The following is a 14766-nucleotide window of genomic DNA, read 5'->3' as shown; positions in this document are numbered from 1 at the left end:
AGCCAGTACTTAATTCTCCTCAACCAGTCTTCCCAATTGCGCCCATTCAATCTCTCAAAAGGGACGGTGAAAGCCTCCTGAGCCTGAGTCATCTTCCTGGGGCTATAAGCTTACTCACGCTTTCTGCCAGCCGGTTGCTTCAAAGATGCCTCCTCCAGCAGGCTCCTGCTTTCACCAGCGAGATCAGGACTGCCTCTGCCCCTTCACAGCAGCAAACAAGATCTCAGAGCTGGACTTCACTTCTTATCAGGACTGCCTCTGCCCCTTCACAGCAGCAGACAGGATCTCAGAGCTGGACTTCACTTCTTCTCTTCCTCACACTCAGCACAAACGTGGCTGGCAACTTGCCATAACCTGACCGGTCCAGTACGTTTCCACAGCAACAGAATTCCCGGACTTGTAGCAGAGCGGGCACAGCGAGTGCTTGACGTGTGAGTGAAGAGACAGTCCACACGCTGTAGTTCTTCTAAACTAGACAGATTTATTTACATCAAACAGATAAAATAACAAACACTCCATCAGAAACAGCAGACATGATGTCTCTGCCTCTCTCCGCAGAAAAGTGAAAGTACCTCACAGACGAAGAACTCAGCTTTCCCGGATGTTGGGAAGGCTCCTCCCCAGATGCAGGACACACAGAGATGTTAACCCTGTAAGCACCAAACCTCACACTCCTCTCTAAAAACTAACATATTTGCACGGGCCTAGTAAGCCATAGTTTGGTTTACCATGACTTGTGAATCAGGTTGTTGAATTCATGCACACACACGTAGAGCTCATATTAAGCTGATTTTGTCACTGGATTCGATATGATCGCAGCTTTATGCAGATACCAGAAAATTAAATAAATAAAAGGGGTGAGAGACCAGGAACCCCGTCCCACCCAGAATGGCCATCTGATATCTCACAGGAGCCCTCATGTGAGCTTCCCAGAGCCTGGTAAGCAAGACAGTGGGCTTAAGCAGCTTTTTCCAACACCATGTTTTTCCACCACGGAAAGAGCTTTTTAAGTAACCCTTCCCCCATCTTGCTTTCTAGGCTCTTGGAAAGTCCTGAGATATCTCAGACTACCCTGTGAGATCTTGCAGAAGTGTTGCAGAGCCTTCTAGAGGACTCATGTGACCTGCCCAGAGCCCCAGCTTGCATGGGGAGCAATGCCCACTCAGCACTTTAGAAAGTCTTTAGAAAGGTAGAGATGGTTGTGCAGGGCCGTTCCAGGGGTTGTTCTGGTTTTGCACAATTTTGCTTAGATGTGTGATAAGCCAGGAATATAACCCTCAAGTAAGAGATCTACCTGTATCTGTTCTCCTACTGCACCCAGCCTGTGTAAGCTTCAGTGCACAAGCATTGCATGAGATGAGATGTTAAGTCTCTGAGTTGATGACAGTAACTCAAGTATTTCAATGGTCAAGTGTAATTATATTCTCCACCATTTCTTGCCCACTTATCCTATCTAACTGTACTCTATCATAGTAGTGTTTGTTTTAACATAACTGCACGGGTGAGGAAGAGGAACCCCAGGAAAGATATTTGATCATAAAAATAGTACCCTCAGGTAAAATATTTGCAACAGTATTATTGTAGCACATAAAAGTGCATGAAGCATATCTTACCTTTTTATATATATAAATAACTCATGTTAAAAATTGTTCAGTCTCCAGTCTGAAAGGCAGCAGTTTTAAATTACGTGATATAATAATGAACTAGTATCCTAAAATCATCATCCCCGACTCACGAGGTGTATACTACACAACAAAATTAAAACTTGAACAGACAAGTTTGAATCCAGTGACAAAATGTGTGCAATGCATAGGGTATTTTAATTGAATATAGTAATTGCAACTTCTAGAATGTAGTTTAATATCAAATCTAGGCCTGGGCGATATGAGGGCCAGAGCATGGTGGAGGCTTCACCAGGCGGTATACCACGAGTGAAACCACCATTGCTCCCAAGTCCCTCCGCCCTCAGTGTCTGGCAGGAGGAACAAGAGCCCCCGGCCTGGGCTTGAGATTGGGTGGATAGGTGAAGGATGCTTGAAATTGGGGTGGTGGTGGGTGGGTGGAGGATCGTGGAGCATCAGGCAGGGTGAAGGAATGGTAATTGGGGGGGTTGATGGATGAAGGCGTCCAGAGAATCAGGCAGGTGGTGAAGGAGCGGTGAATTTGAGCAGGAACACACTGGAGCCCAGAGGAGAAATCTGTTCCTCAGGAAATAGGCTGCCCTGAGGGGAAGGGACTGTGGCACTGGGGAGGTTAGCGAGTGATGCAAACCAGGGAAACAGTGCTTGTCCTTCCCCTTTCCTAGTTTGCTGTGTGTGTCTGTTGCATCCCTTCCTTTTCAACATTGCAATGTATAGTCATATCGCAAATGTTTGGCTGGTGATACATTGCGATGTTGAAAAGCTGACATCACCCAGCCCTAATCCAATCTATATTAGTAATTTTTAAATGTGGAACTGTAAGGTGTAGTTTAGACACTACAGTGGTACCTCGGGTTAAGAACTTAATTCATTCTGGAGGTCTGTTCTTAACCTGAAGCACCACTTTAGCTAATGGGGCCTCCTCCACGCCACCACCGCACGATTTCTGTTCTCATCCTGAAGCAAAGTTCTTAACCCGAGGTAGTATTTCTGGTTTAGCGGAGTCTGTAATCTGAAGCGTATGTAACCTGAAGCGTCTGTAACCCGAGGTACCACTGTACTTGCTGTCTAGAGTTCATACAGTAGGTAGTGGTGCTAAAATTTATTTTCCCTATATACTGCTTTAAAATGTGAAATAGTTGCATGGATTTAGTCTGATGTAACCAAAGGGTGATGCTGGCCACATGACCCGGAAGCTGTACGCCAGCTCCCTCGGCCAATAAAACGAGGTGAGTGCCGCAACCTCAGAGTCGTCCGCGACTGGACCAAATGGTCAAGGGTCCCTTTACCTTTTTACCCTACCTTAAGTACATCCCAACTAGATGGGTCAACAAATTATTCTAGTGACCAATTTTACTGAAAGGATTACATCAACACAACAACACTTTTTTTTCCTTTTACAGCAAGTCTTTAGTGAAAATATATTAGTACATGTCAGATTCACAGTAAAGCTACAAGGAGGAGGAGGAGGAGTTTGGATTTGATATCCCGCTTTATCACTACCCGAAGGAGTCTCAAAGCAGCTAGCATTCTCCTTTCCCTTCCTCCCCCACAACAAACACTCTGTGAGGTGAGTGGGGCTGAGAGACTTCAAAGAAGTGCGACTAGCCCAAGGTCACCCAGCAGCTGCATGTGGTGGAGCGGAGACACGAACCTGGTTCCCCAGATTATGAGTCTACCACTCTTAACCACTACACCACACTGACAATGCAAAAAGATCTGTCTGTTCTTTCTCTCCCTTATCCCCATTGTCACCAAGCTGTACACCGGTCCATCTAGTAGCTGCCGCAGCAGCGGAAGCAGTCGCTTTCCTTGTTGTTACTCTATCTGTTCCAGACATTTCTTATCTGTTGGTTCCCAGTATTGTGTGAATTGATCAAGGTCACACCTGCAGGCTCTGAGTCTATTCAGCCTTGAGACTGACCCCCCCCCCCCCGGATCTCTCTTGGTTTCCCTTTCCCTTTTGTCTGCTTTCTCCCTCCCCACCACACTGTAACAAATACTTTTATCACCAAAGCAAAAGGGAAATGTAAAAAAACAAACCCCAAATTTCCATTAGATCAAGAAATATAAAATATACAAATACAATATTGTGCAGTGAAAGAGAGAAATAGTTCATTAATATTCCAAAAGGCAGAGAAAGTGAAGTGGTATAAATATGTTAGGCCAGTCCAATTTCCTGTTATTGTCTTTTAGAGAAAAGGAGTAGAAGAAACATTGTTCTTTAAATTGTACTTATGTACTTGCAAGGTCTCAAATGATGATGGTTTGTGAAAGTTCCATATCCTTCGCAGCAGACTGGAAGTGATTTCATATGTTTCTAACACTGGTTTCCATGCCAGAACTCCAAGGCATACACCACTAATGACCCAAAGGAAGGAAGCTGCCTTTCCTCTAATTGCTTCTTTGACTGCTCATTAACCATGCTGGTGTCTCCTGGGCCCTCATGGTACCTTGCCTCAACTGCCCTATACATGCCAATTGAGTTTCTAATAGTGTATTTTTCAACAACTCACAAGCGTTTTGGAGTGATTTGACTGCTGACTTTGGCTTTCAGCTTCCTTTTTACCAGTCTCCTCATTTAATGGAAGTATCCTCTTTTGAAATCAAATGTGAGCATGTTGGATTTTTTTGGCAACTGGCCATTTGCATGCTTATTTAATTTAATAGCACTATGGCCACTGCTCCAAATTGGCTCAATAATACTTACATCCTGGGCACCATTCAAGATTAAGTGCAGGTTTGCCCCCCCCCCCCAAGTTCATTCCAACACCAACTCTTCTAGACAGAGTCATTTAGAATATCTAGAAATTTTACCTGATTTTCGATAGTTGTGGGCCTATTACTTTCTGGTCTGGGCCACACAGTAAGCCCAGAGAAAAAACTGAGCAAATTACTGCTAATGCAAATTATCAATATCATATTGTTGCGCTCAGCACAAAGAAGTATACAGTGGTACCTAGGGTTACAGATGCTTCAGGTTACAGACGCTTCAGGTTACAGACTCCGCTAACCCAGAAATAGTACCTCGGGTTAAGAACTTTGCTTCAGGATGAGAACAGAAATCATGCGGTGGCGGCGCAGTGGCATCGGGAGGCCCCATTAGCTAAAGTGGTGCTTCAGGTTAAGAACAGTTTCAGGTTAAGAACCAACCTCCGGAACGAATTAAGTTCTTAACCCGAAGTACCACTGTAGTATCCCAATCAAGGGAAGTAATAGTACCACTCTATTTTGCCTTGGTCAGACCACACCTGTAATACTGTGTCCAGTTCTGGGCATCACAATTTAAGGAGGGTATTGACCATCTGGAATGTGTGCAGAGGAGGGCAACCAAGATGATAAAGGGTCTGGAAGCCAAGCCTTATGAAGAACGGTTAAAAGAGTTAGGTATATTTAGTCTGGTAAATAGGAGACAGAGGTGAGATCCGATAGCCATCTTCAAATATCTCAAGGGCTGTTACATGGAGGATGGCACTGCTCCAGAGGCAAGGACCCGAACCAATCGATTCAAGTTACAAGAAAGGAGGTTCTGACTTTCTGACAGTAAGAGTTGCTCAACAGTGGAACAGACCCCCTTGTGAGGTGGTGGACTCTCCTTCCTTCCAGTTTTTAAAGCAGAGGTTGGATGGCCATCTGTCATGTATGATCTAGCAGAGATTCCTGCATTAGAGTTTGGACTAGATGACCCTCGGGGTCCTTTCCAACTATACAATTCTATGAATTGTGGAGAGATTATTTAGAAGATAAATGCTGCAGAAATGCCTGTTTGCCAAAGATCAAGAAAAATACTATTTGCCACCTCTAACTTACCTTTCTTGGCTGTTTCCAGGTGTGAGATGTTCAGATTCACTGTAGATTGCCAGCTCCCAGTTTATGTGATGTCTTAGCATGTACTATGCTGGTGATATCACACCCATCCTAGAAGCCCTTGAGATATGTGCCATAGTTCTACAGCTGTGCTATTTCTTTTTGGGGGAAAACCCCTTCCCTAGTATCTATCTCATAGGAAACAATAAAGGAATGAATTCATAACATTTGCAAAATAAGCAATGCCATTTTACAGGCTAGGTAACTTCTGGCCAACATGCCAGATGTGGATAGCATATTATGAGTCTCAGAATAATTTCTGAAAATGTGATCTGCAGCAGGAGCAACAATGTTGTTCTACACATTGCTAGTTACAAACTCCACTACCTTTCAAGACTGTCATAATGATATCACTGGGGTGGTGGAATTCTACTACAATTAAGGCAGACTTGCTAGGGGAAATGGAATAGCACCAAGAAAAAGTTGCCCAATATATTGCTTATATTGTAATAAGCATAAGAACGGGCCCTGTTATTACTAGATTTTTGTATTTTTCTCTGATTTTATTATACAATTTTAATGTTTGCATTTCTGCATACCGCTTATCAATTTTAAATATTAAGCAGTTATAAATGCTGTTAAACAAAATAAATAAATTATGGAAGAAGGTGGTGGAATATTACCTTACCCCTAAAAGACAGCTCCAGTGTGGTTCTGTAGTGGGTAGTATAGGATCATCAAAGAGTAAAGTTACTGTAACTTCCGTCATAGAGCTTCAGTATGCTGATGACAACGTAGTGTGCGCACGCTCAGAGGATGACCTCCAAACCATCCTAAACATCTTTCCAGAAGCTTACGAAAGGCTTGGCCTATCACTCAACATCCAAAAAACCAAAGTGCTGCACCAACAAGTACAAAATAACCCCTCTGCAGCACCACAAATCCAACTCAATGGTGTAACCTTGGAAAATGTCCATCACTTCTCCTACCTAGGCAGTTATCTTTCCACAAGGGCCAACACTGATGCTGAAATCCAGCATTGCCTGAGTTCTGCGAGCGCAGCTTTCTCCCGACTGAAGTGCAATGTTTGCAATGTTTGAGGATCAGGACATTCGCAGGGAAACCAAAATGCTTTTTTACAAAGCTATTGTACTGCCAACCTTACTATATGCTTGTGAAACATGGACCACTTATAAACGCCATCTCCAACTCCTCGAAATATTCCATCAACAGTGTCTCCAAAAAATTTCACACGTCACTTGGGAAGACAGGCGAACTAATACCAGTGTACTGGAAGAAGCAAAGATCAACTTCGTTGGACTGGTCATGTGCAGATGCCTGATGATCGTCTTCCAAAGCAACTACACTATTCCGAACTTAAAAATGGAAAGCTTAATGCTGGTGGTCAACAAAAGAGATTTAAAGAATGTCTCAAGACAAATCTAAAAAAAATGTAGTATAAACACTGACAACTGGGAAACACTGGCCTGCGAGCGCTCCAGTTGGAGAACAGCCTTTACCAAAGGTGTCAGGGGCTTTGAAGACAGTCGAACTCAGGACGCAAGGGAGAAACATGCTAAGAGGAAGGAACGCTTGGCAAATCCACACCGTGATCAACTCCCACCCGGAAACCAATGTCCCCACTGTGGAAGGACGTGTGGATCCAGAAATGGCCTCCACAGCCACTTACGGACTCATTGTTAAAACTGTGTTTATGGAAGACAATCTTACTCGGTTACGAGTGATAGCCAAAGAAGAAAAGAAAGAAGGATCATCAGTAATGTACATGCAGTGCCATCATAAGGATCAAGAGCTAGCAATCCACTGTGGGTGTTTGAACATCACAAACCTGAAAAACAAAAACAAAAGATGTTTTATGTTATTTGTGTCACATCTCTTACAGCAAAGTCAACGGCACCTTAAGGACAAATTTCTTATGGTATAAGCTTTTCAGGACTACAGTCCACTTCATCAGATGTTTGAAGTGTTATCCTGAGTTGCAGTCAGAAAGTATGTGTATGTATAAAACAAACACATACCTCTCTCTCACACACACACTCACTTTCACCCACGACACACACGTGCCCCCAACCCAACAGTGTGTGTGTAAATATATATATACACACAGAAAGACACACATGCAGTTGATAACACTTCCTATATCTGATAAAATAAATGGTATTTCACAAAAGCTCATGTCACAGTAACTTTGATAGTCTTTAAGGTCCCATAAGAATCTGCTGTTTTTATTGAGTATCTGAGCTTCAATTTATGTATTGCCATTAATTTCCTGAAACAGGTCATTATAAAATCTAGATTTTTTAAAAAGAAAAAAACCTTTAAAAATGTAGAGTAACGTACTCCATTTGGAAATGTGTGCTAAAGAGCTCAAGGAATAATCAAATCTGCTATGTCATATGTGTTCTTGAGATTCTTTCATAACGTTTTCCATTAAGTCCTGCTCCCATGGGTCCCAGAATGTATATACTCTAGACTGATGCATCATTCCCATGGACCTCTAACTGTGAAAACAAAATCTCATTATATGGGTTGTATTAGAGCCACGTGTGACAGAAGGCTCTTCGATTTAGCAGGTGTTTTAGTGGAAAGTAGGGTAGTGTCATTTTTTTCAGACTCCTCCATTGTCTCCCAAGACAGAAGGAAGCCAACTCAACTCTTTCCTCTGCAATCTCCTACAAGCCCTCCAAAATCAGCTCAAAAGAGTTGGAGAACCCTTTGGAATAGTGAAGTATGTAGTGTGTGTGACTGTCAGAGAAAGGAAAATTTGCAGAAATCCCTTCACTTCCATTCTGGGCCATGGAAGCCTGTGCTAGATCCAACAGTCTTCCATAAGTGAGGGGATATGAGTGGATTTATGTACACTAACTTACTTACTACAAACCACATTTAAGCTGTATTGACTATTCGACTGGCATAACACTGTTTCTGCCAAAATTTTACTGGGAAAATACATCATACTCACAACCAATTATATTTCATAGCCTCTCATCATTGGATCATTTCTAGTCTGAATAGTCAAATATTGTATAAACCTTTACTTAACTTACAAGATATCATTAAGTAGTCTTCTGATGTGCTCTTGCCATCATCCTCATCTTCAGTCTTTATAGTAACTGTAGAACCAGGAATAGTGCCAGATGTTTGAATCACAGTTTCTGTATCTGAATTGGTTACAAGAACCTCTTCTGAAACCATTGTGGGAGAGTCAGATCCTGACACAGAATCTTGTACCACATGTTCCAAATGTCCATCAGGACTCGTAACAAGATCAGCCACAAAAACCTCATCAGGAACGCCAACAGTTTCTGCTACTATATCTGAAGTCAAAACATGATCACGGGTATCTAGTGCTTCTTCAATAGATACATCAGCTTCCAATACAGATTCAGGAACTATCACCCCTTCTGTAACATCAGTTTCGGTTATGATATCAGGTCCTTGGACAACTTCAGTGGCTAAGCCATGATCAAGGGTGATCCCATCTGTGACAAAATTGGAAACTAGTACAGCTTCAGGAACTGACACAACAATATGATCTCCATCAATGTGAGCAGTACCAGTCATTCCAGCCACTATGAAACAATTGTGAATGAGATAAAGCATTAATAGTTGCATTGCTGTAGCATAACAATTAGCATCTACGAAATACATCCTACGAATATGACATAAGAATCAGAGACCCAGGGTGTATATTTTGATTTAATTGTTTCAAATATTAATGACATTTAAAGTTCAGAAAGATAGAACACATCACTGAATAGTTTTTATATATGGCTCCTGTGCACCTACATTTTATAACGTTTTATAACCCCTGTGCTCGAGGCCATAAACAAGAAACCCCATCTAACCCTGAAAGTGGCACAAACGATCATTAAGGATGTTGTTCTAATTAACATTTGAGTGTAAATCCAAACATATCATTGAAGCTTCCTGGGAGATAGGTGAGGCAAGGAAAGTGAGATAGAGAAAGGAATGTCAACAGCCCTGCCAAAGGCCTAGTTGCCAGGGTAACCGTGATAGAAATGTAACATTTGAGGCCCAAATGGTCTGGGCACTTGGAACACCCAAAGGTAATTGCGGTGGAGCAGATGGCAGTATACATACAGTTGCAATTCAATCCCCATGGCAAATCATGTTTATCATCAAAATTTACAGACTTCCAGCTGTTTGCAGTGAGCGAATCAAACAAAAGCAATTGAAATAGCTCCACACAACAGATGCTTCAAGTGGTTTCCCGAAATGCAGCTGAAATTGCAACTTATACTGGCTTCTCTAGTCTTGCTATTATTCAACCCCCTGAATAGAAACCTTCACAACAGCACAAATACAACAGGTGTTGTCTCAAGCACACCTGATGCAATGAATCAAGGGCTTCATTAGTTGCACCAGGTGTACTTGAGGGGCAACACATGAAATACCTGAGCCGGCTAGGGGGTTGCAGAGTGTCAAATGTGGATGCATGTTTGAAATATGGCTAAGTCAAGAGAATGGTTCAAGAGAACATCACCCATCACAAACAAGGAGCAGCATACAAGAACACAGCGAAGGCACTGAATGTTCCTAAAGACACCATTGGAAGCAGAGTTTCCAAGTTCAAAGTTACGGTGGTTACACTACCTGGATGGGGCAGAAAAAGGAAGCAAACTGCAGCAGAAACCACATTTCTGAGAAGACAGGCTGGGAAAAACACTTGAGTGACTGCAAAAGAGCTGCAGCAAGACTTGGTGGTAGCAGGCAGTGATGTTTCAGTGAGCACAGTAAGGCGCATATTTCTTGTTAGTATTTCATGCCTCCGATGCTGCAGATGTGATTGGTATAATTCACATGCCTGTCTGGGAAGAGTGTGAGAACGGAAGACAGTCTTATGTCTTCCGCTATGTGTACTGTTACACTGAACTTTTGCTTTTGACCTGTCTGTTCTCTCAGAGCTGGAGAGAAAGGATGCAATAATTCCTGTGTCTGTATGTAGTGTGTAAATAAATACGCAGATTAGCTCTACAATGTCTCGTTCTTCTTGCTGTGTTATGCCAGAAGATTAGTGTGCATATATCAGTTGATATATGTAGCTGAAGCACACTGAAGAAGGTGAATGCCTTTTCCAGAGCTGCGCATACCGGAGGACGCTCAGAGTTTGGGGGCTGCAGGGGCACTCCAGGGCATTTTCCCAACAGTTAGCACCTCCCCCCCCCCACAGAGGCGGGGGATCTATTAGGAAGGTCCACTCTTGGAGACTGATGTATCCAGTGATCAATGCCTCTTTAAGAGAGGGGGTGGTCCCTGCCTGTTTGTAGGAGGAAGTGGTAAAACCACTCCTTATGAAACTTCCCCTGGATTTGGAAAACCTAACTACCAGCCACTTGCTAATCTCCCTGTCCTGGACAAGGTTCTGGATTGAGTGGTCACAGACCAGATCCAGATGCTTTTGGAAAAAACTGATTTTCTGGATCCATTTCTTTCTTTTTTTATCAGAATAATTACCGGAGGACGCTCAGAGTTTGGGGGCTGCAGGGGCACCCCAGGGCATTTTCCCAACATTTCTATGCCAGAACTCCAAGGCGTTCACCACTGCTGACCCAAAAGCTCAAGAAAAGTTGGCTCCAATAAGCTCAAAATCATATAAATAAGCCACAGTAGTTTTGGGATTCTGTTCTGTGGAGCGATGAAACAAAATTGGAACTTTTTGGCCCCATGGATCAGCGCTATGTCTGGAGGAAGATGAATGAAGCACACGCTGAAAAGAACACTCTGCCTACAGTGAAGCATGGTGGTGGCTCGGTGATGCTCTGGGGCTGCTTTGCATCCTCTGCCACTTGCAGTTTGCAATGTGTGGAAGGCAGGATGGATTCATTGAAGTATTGGGAAATCCTAGGAGGAAACATCATGCTGTCTGTGAGGAAGGTGAAGTTTGGGTGTCACTGGACCTTCCAACAGGGCAATGGTCCCAGGCATACCTCAAATTTCACCAAGGTTTGGTTGCAGAAGTAGTCCTGGAAGCTTCTACAGTGGCCATCAGTGTCACCTGACCTGAACCCCATAGAAAATCTCAGGTGGATTTGAAGAAGGCGGTTGCAGCACACAAACCCAAGAATATTGCAAATCATACCTCGGGTTACAGACGCTTTAGGTTGTATGTTTTCGGGTTGCGCACTGCGCCGAACCCAAAAGTACCGGAACGGGTTACTTCTGGGTTTCAGCACTCGCACATGCGCAGAAGCTCAGGAACGCTGCCAGAAGCTGTTGTCTGGCAATGCATCTAGTTTGCAGTAGGCTGTAGCAGCAAAAGGCTCCTCTAGTAAGTACTAAAGACGTTTGCCATGAAGGGGTTGAATAATAGTGAGACTGAAGAAGCCAGTGTAAGTTGCAATTTCAGCTGCATTTGTATTGTGTATTTACCATCTCGTGACCTGTAACCTTTCTTGATGCATGTAGAAAATTTAACAATGTTATATTTTGATGTTTTATGACTCTGTGTGCTGTGTCTATAAAACTCTTGTTCTGATGCTCCTCGTAGCACACCTTTTTCTTAACTGGATAGAACCACCATGTTAAGTTGAGCTCTGCCCTATTGCAATAGCTGTAATAAAAGCTGGGTTCCTCCTGGATGCTGGACTTAAATTAATTTCCTTGGTTCCATGTTTTATTTAAAAGGTGGTCCCTCACCTGGGTAACAAACAAAGTGGTGTAGACGTAATTTTTTACCACAAATACAGTCTGGTAAACTACTCTACCTTCCAATACATTTAATTATAGTTTTAAGAAGTTATGATAGCTGAGCTACTAAGCTTCAAAAGATCCCCATAGGTAGCTCATGTTATTGTCTTCTGAAGGAGAGGATAGGTTAGGCTGGCAGTTTTTTGATAGCCATATCTGGTCCATTCTAAGTACACACGTACGTACACACACAAACACACACACACACACACACACACACACACACACAGCTCACTGAGCCTGTTTCCGTCATACCGTTTTGCACAGCATTTTAAATGTGTTTGTGGGAGGGGGAGCTGTTGTTTGTTGTTTGGTTTTAACTAGTTATGCTTTTATCTTGTATTTTTATCTTATGAACCACCCTGAGATCTTTTGAAGAAGGTTGGTAACTAAGTAAATAAATAATCTTAAGATCCGCTGAGCTCAGCTCAGTCAGCTAGGTTCTGGCTGAGCTGGGAGAGATACAATAATGTATCTCTGGCTGTGTTGGGAACCTCCTGACTCGGATGAAAATCAGCTGGATCATCCCAGTGGAACTTACTATAGGATTGCTCTCCTAGTATACAGAATATGATTAATTAAAACAAAAAATTAACTCTCAATTGCCATCCAATACTGAAGCTTACATTATTTCAAAAAATAAATACAGTAGTATTATAAACAATAATTGTTTGGGCATCCTTTTGGCAAGCTCAAAGTAAAGATAGCACCACTCTAGTGTGTGTTACAATCCATACACATCCCTCAAGCCTCTGGTCTACTAAAGCAGCAAGTTGGCAGCAGTGCAACATAGAACAGGTTGTCAAGAATGCCAGCCAACCCCTGTGCTACAGCCAGGCCTTTACGTCCTCAGGCTCCTGCTTAGTAGTGCCAGAAATGCCTACTTCCTGTGTCATGTTTGGCACCTATGCCACAGGTTATTTATTCATTATACACTGCAAAAGATTAACAAGCATGAGTTAAAAATGAAAGTTCGTTTTACCAAAATCCTGCATAATCATGGTGTGAGGCATTTTGCATTCCTCTGTCTGCAACCCAAGACTTCCACCACCTGGATCCATAATCATCTATGCTCATTCACAAACTGTGAAAAGAAAAGTATATAGAAATTACTACTTGTACTAAGATAAATGTCTTAGAATGATGCTTTAGCACTTAATACAGACTTCAATGCAAGCCTCTTTAGCAAGCACATGTAAAGTTATCTTATTACTAGATTTCACAACAAGCGCAAATATCAGCATCCACCCCCAGCATCTCCTAGTAGAGCAGAGAGAGAACCCTGTTTGAAATCCTGGAGAGCTGCTACCAGTCAGTGTAGACAATATCTGGCTAGAAGGAACAATGTCTGACTCAGTATAAGGTGGCTTCCTGTGTACCTACCAGCAGACCAGCTGAGGAACAAGAAAGTAGACTCAGTTGCTATTAGGATGACAGGATTTGCAAATAATAGCGTAACCAACCTACAAACATTTATAAATGAGTAACACTTCAATTTATAGTGGTATTCTAAGCACGTCTACTGATAAATAAGTCCCACTATGTTCAGGGAGGCAAATGCCTTAGCAAATCTATTTCAGATTGCAGCCTAACACAATGTTATTTATAGAGTCATACCATGGAAGCTGAATGGAATCCATTCCAGAAGTCCATTAGACTTCCAAGGTGCAGATTCGGATTGGCTACAGGAGCTTCCTGCAGCCAATCAGAAGCCGCAGAAACCCCGCCGGACGTCCGGCTTCCAAAAGAACGTTCGCAAACTGGAACACTCACTTCCGGGTTTGCGGCGTTTGGGAGCCAAAACATTCAACTGCCAAGGCATTCGTCAGCTAAGGTACAACTGTACTGAACACAGTAGTAAGTACCCAGATAGTAGGGCTGTTTAATAAATCGCCGTATCATTGAATATGGTATTGAAATAACATCATGGTAAGTGCTTAAACAAGGCAATATGCTGGTGAACAAAAGGTGGAGACTTAACAGCTTCTCAGGGCTCAGCTGAAGATACTTTACAGATATTGCAGGCACTGTGTCTCCAACTTTGTTTCCTCTTTCCCTCCTCACCAATAAGAAATGGTGATTACTCCTTAGACAAACCAGCAAACTTTTTCAGCTTCACTGGTATCTTTCCACTTAGAGCTCAGCTAATTATGCACAGCCTGATAAACAAAGAACTGGAAAGCTCTTCTTTCTTTCCTCACCTCCATCCTACTTTATTGTCCCATCCTTCTATATCCAGTAAATTAGTATTCTTTAAGATCATCCAATCCTTTCCAGTGAAAAGCCGTTGTTGACCTTTTTTTTCAGGATTGATGTTGTTGAGCTTTTTTTCCTGATTTTACCGCAAAGATGTTGAGCTTTTTTAGGTTTGAAGTTGTTGAGATTTTTTTTAGGATTTTACCCTAGGAAATAAACTGCCACATGGGCTGGATTAAACCGACTGGCGGGCCGGATTAGACCCCCCGAAATAGACTTTGGACATGCCTGCTTTAACCATACAAAACATGCTGCTTCGTAATACAACCTAAGGTCTGGCAAAGCGAAGCCACCTCTTTCTTTTAAATCTGTTAATAGTTTACATTTTATT

General features: G+C 42.6%; 1 protein-coding gene across 6 annotated transcripts in view; it reads right to left on the bottom strand.

The window, feature by feature from the left end:
* The window catches only part of LOC308467733 (zinc finger protein 711-like), a 58240-nt gene that overhangs the window by 35763 nt on the left and 7711 nt on the right, over positions 1-14766 (bottom strand). For 5 of the 6 annotated variants that reach the window (XM_080989425.1, XM_080989427.1, XM_080989428.1 and 2 more), the window contains exons 2-3: positions 13162-13263; positions 8516-9040 (exon numbers count right to left, since the gene is read on the bottom strand). In XM_080989425.1, the coding sequence (XP_080845551.1) occupies positions 8516-9040; positions 13162-13246 (610 nt within the window). In that variant the 5' untranslated portion in view covers positions 13247-13263. The remainder of the gene's footprint in view (positions 1-8515; positions 9041-13161; positions 13264-14766) is intronic. The other variant, XM_080989429.1, reaches the window with a different exon arrangement.

Source organism: Podarcis pityusensis (assembly GCF_964106645.2).
Source record: "Podarcis pityusensis genome assembly, chromosome: W".
Lineage (NCBI taxonomy): Eukaryota > Metazoa > Chordata > Lepidosauria > Squamata > Lacertidae > Podarcis > Podarcis pityusensis.
Note: the sequence above shows the minus strand (reverse complement) of the source record. Positions and strands in the feature narration are given on the sequence as shown.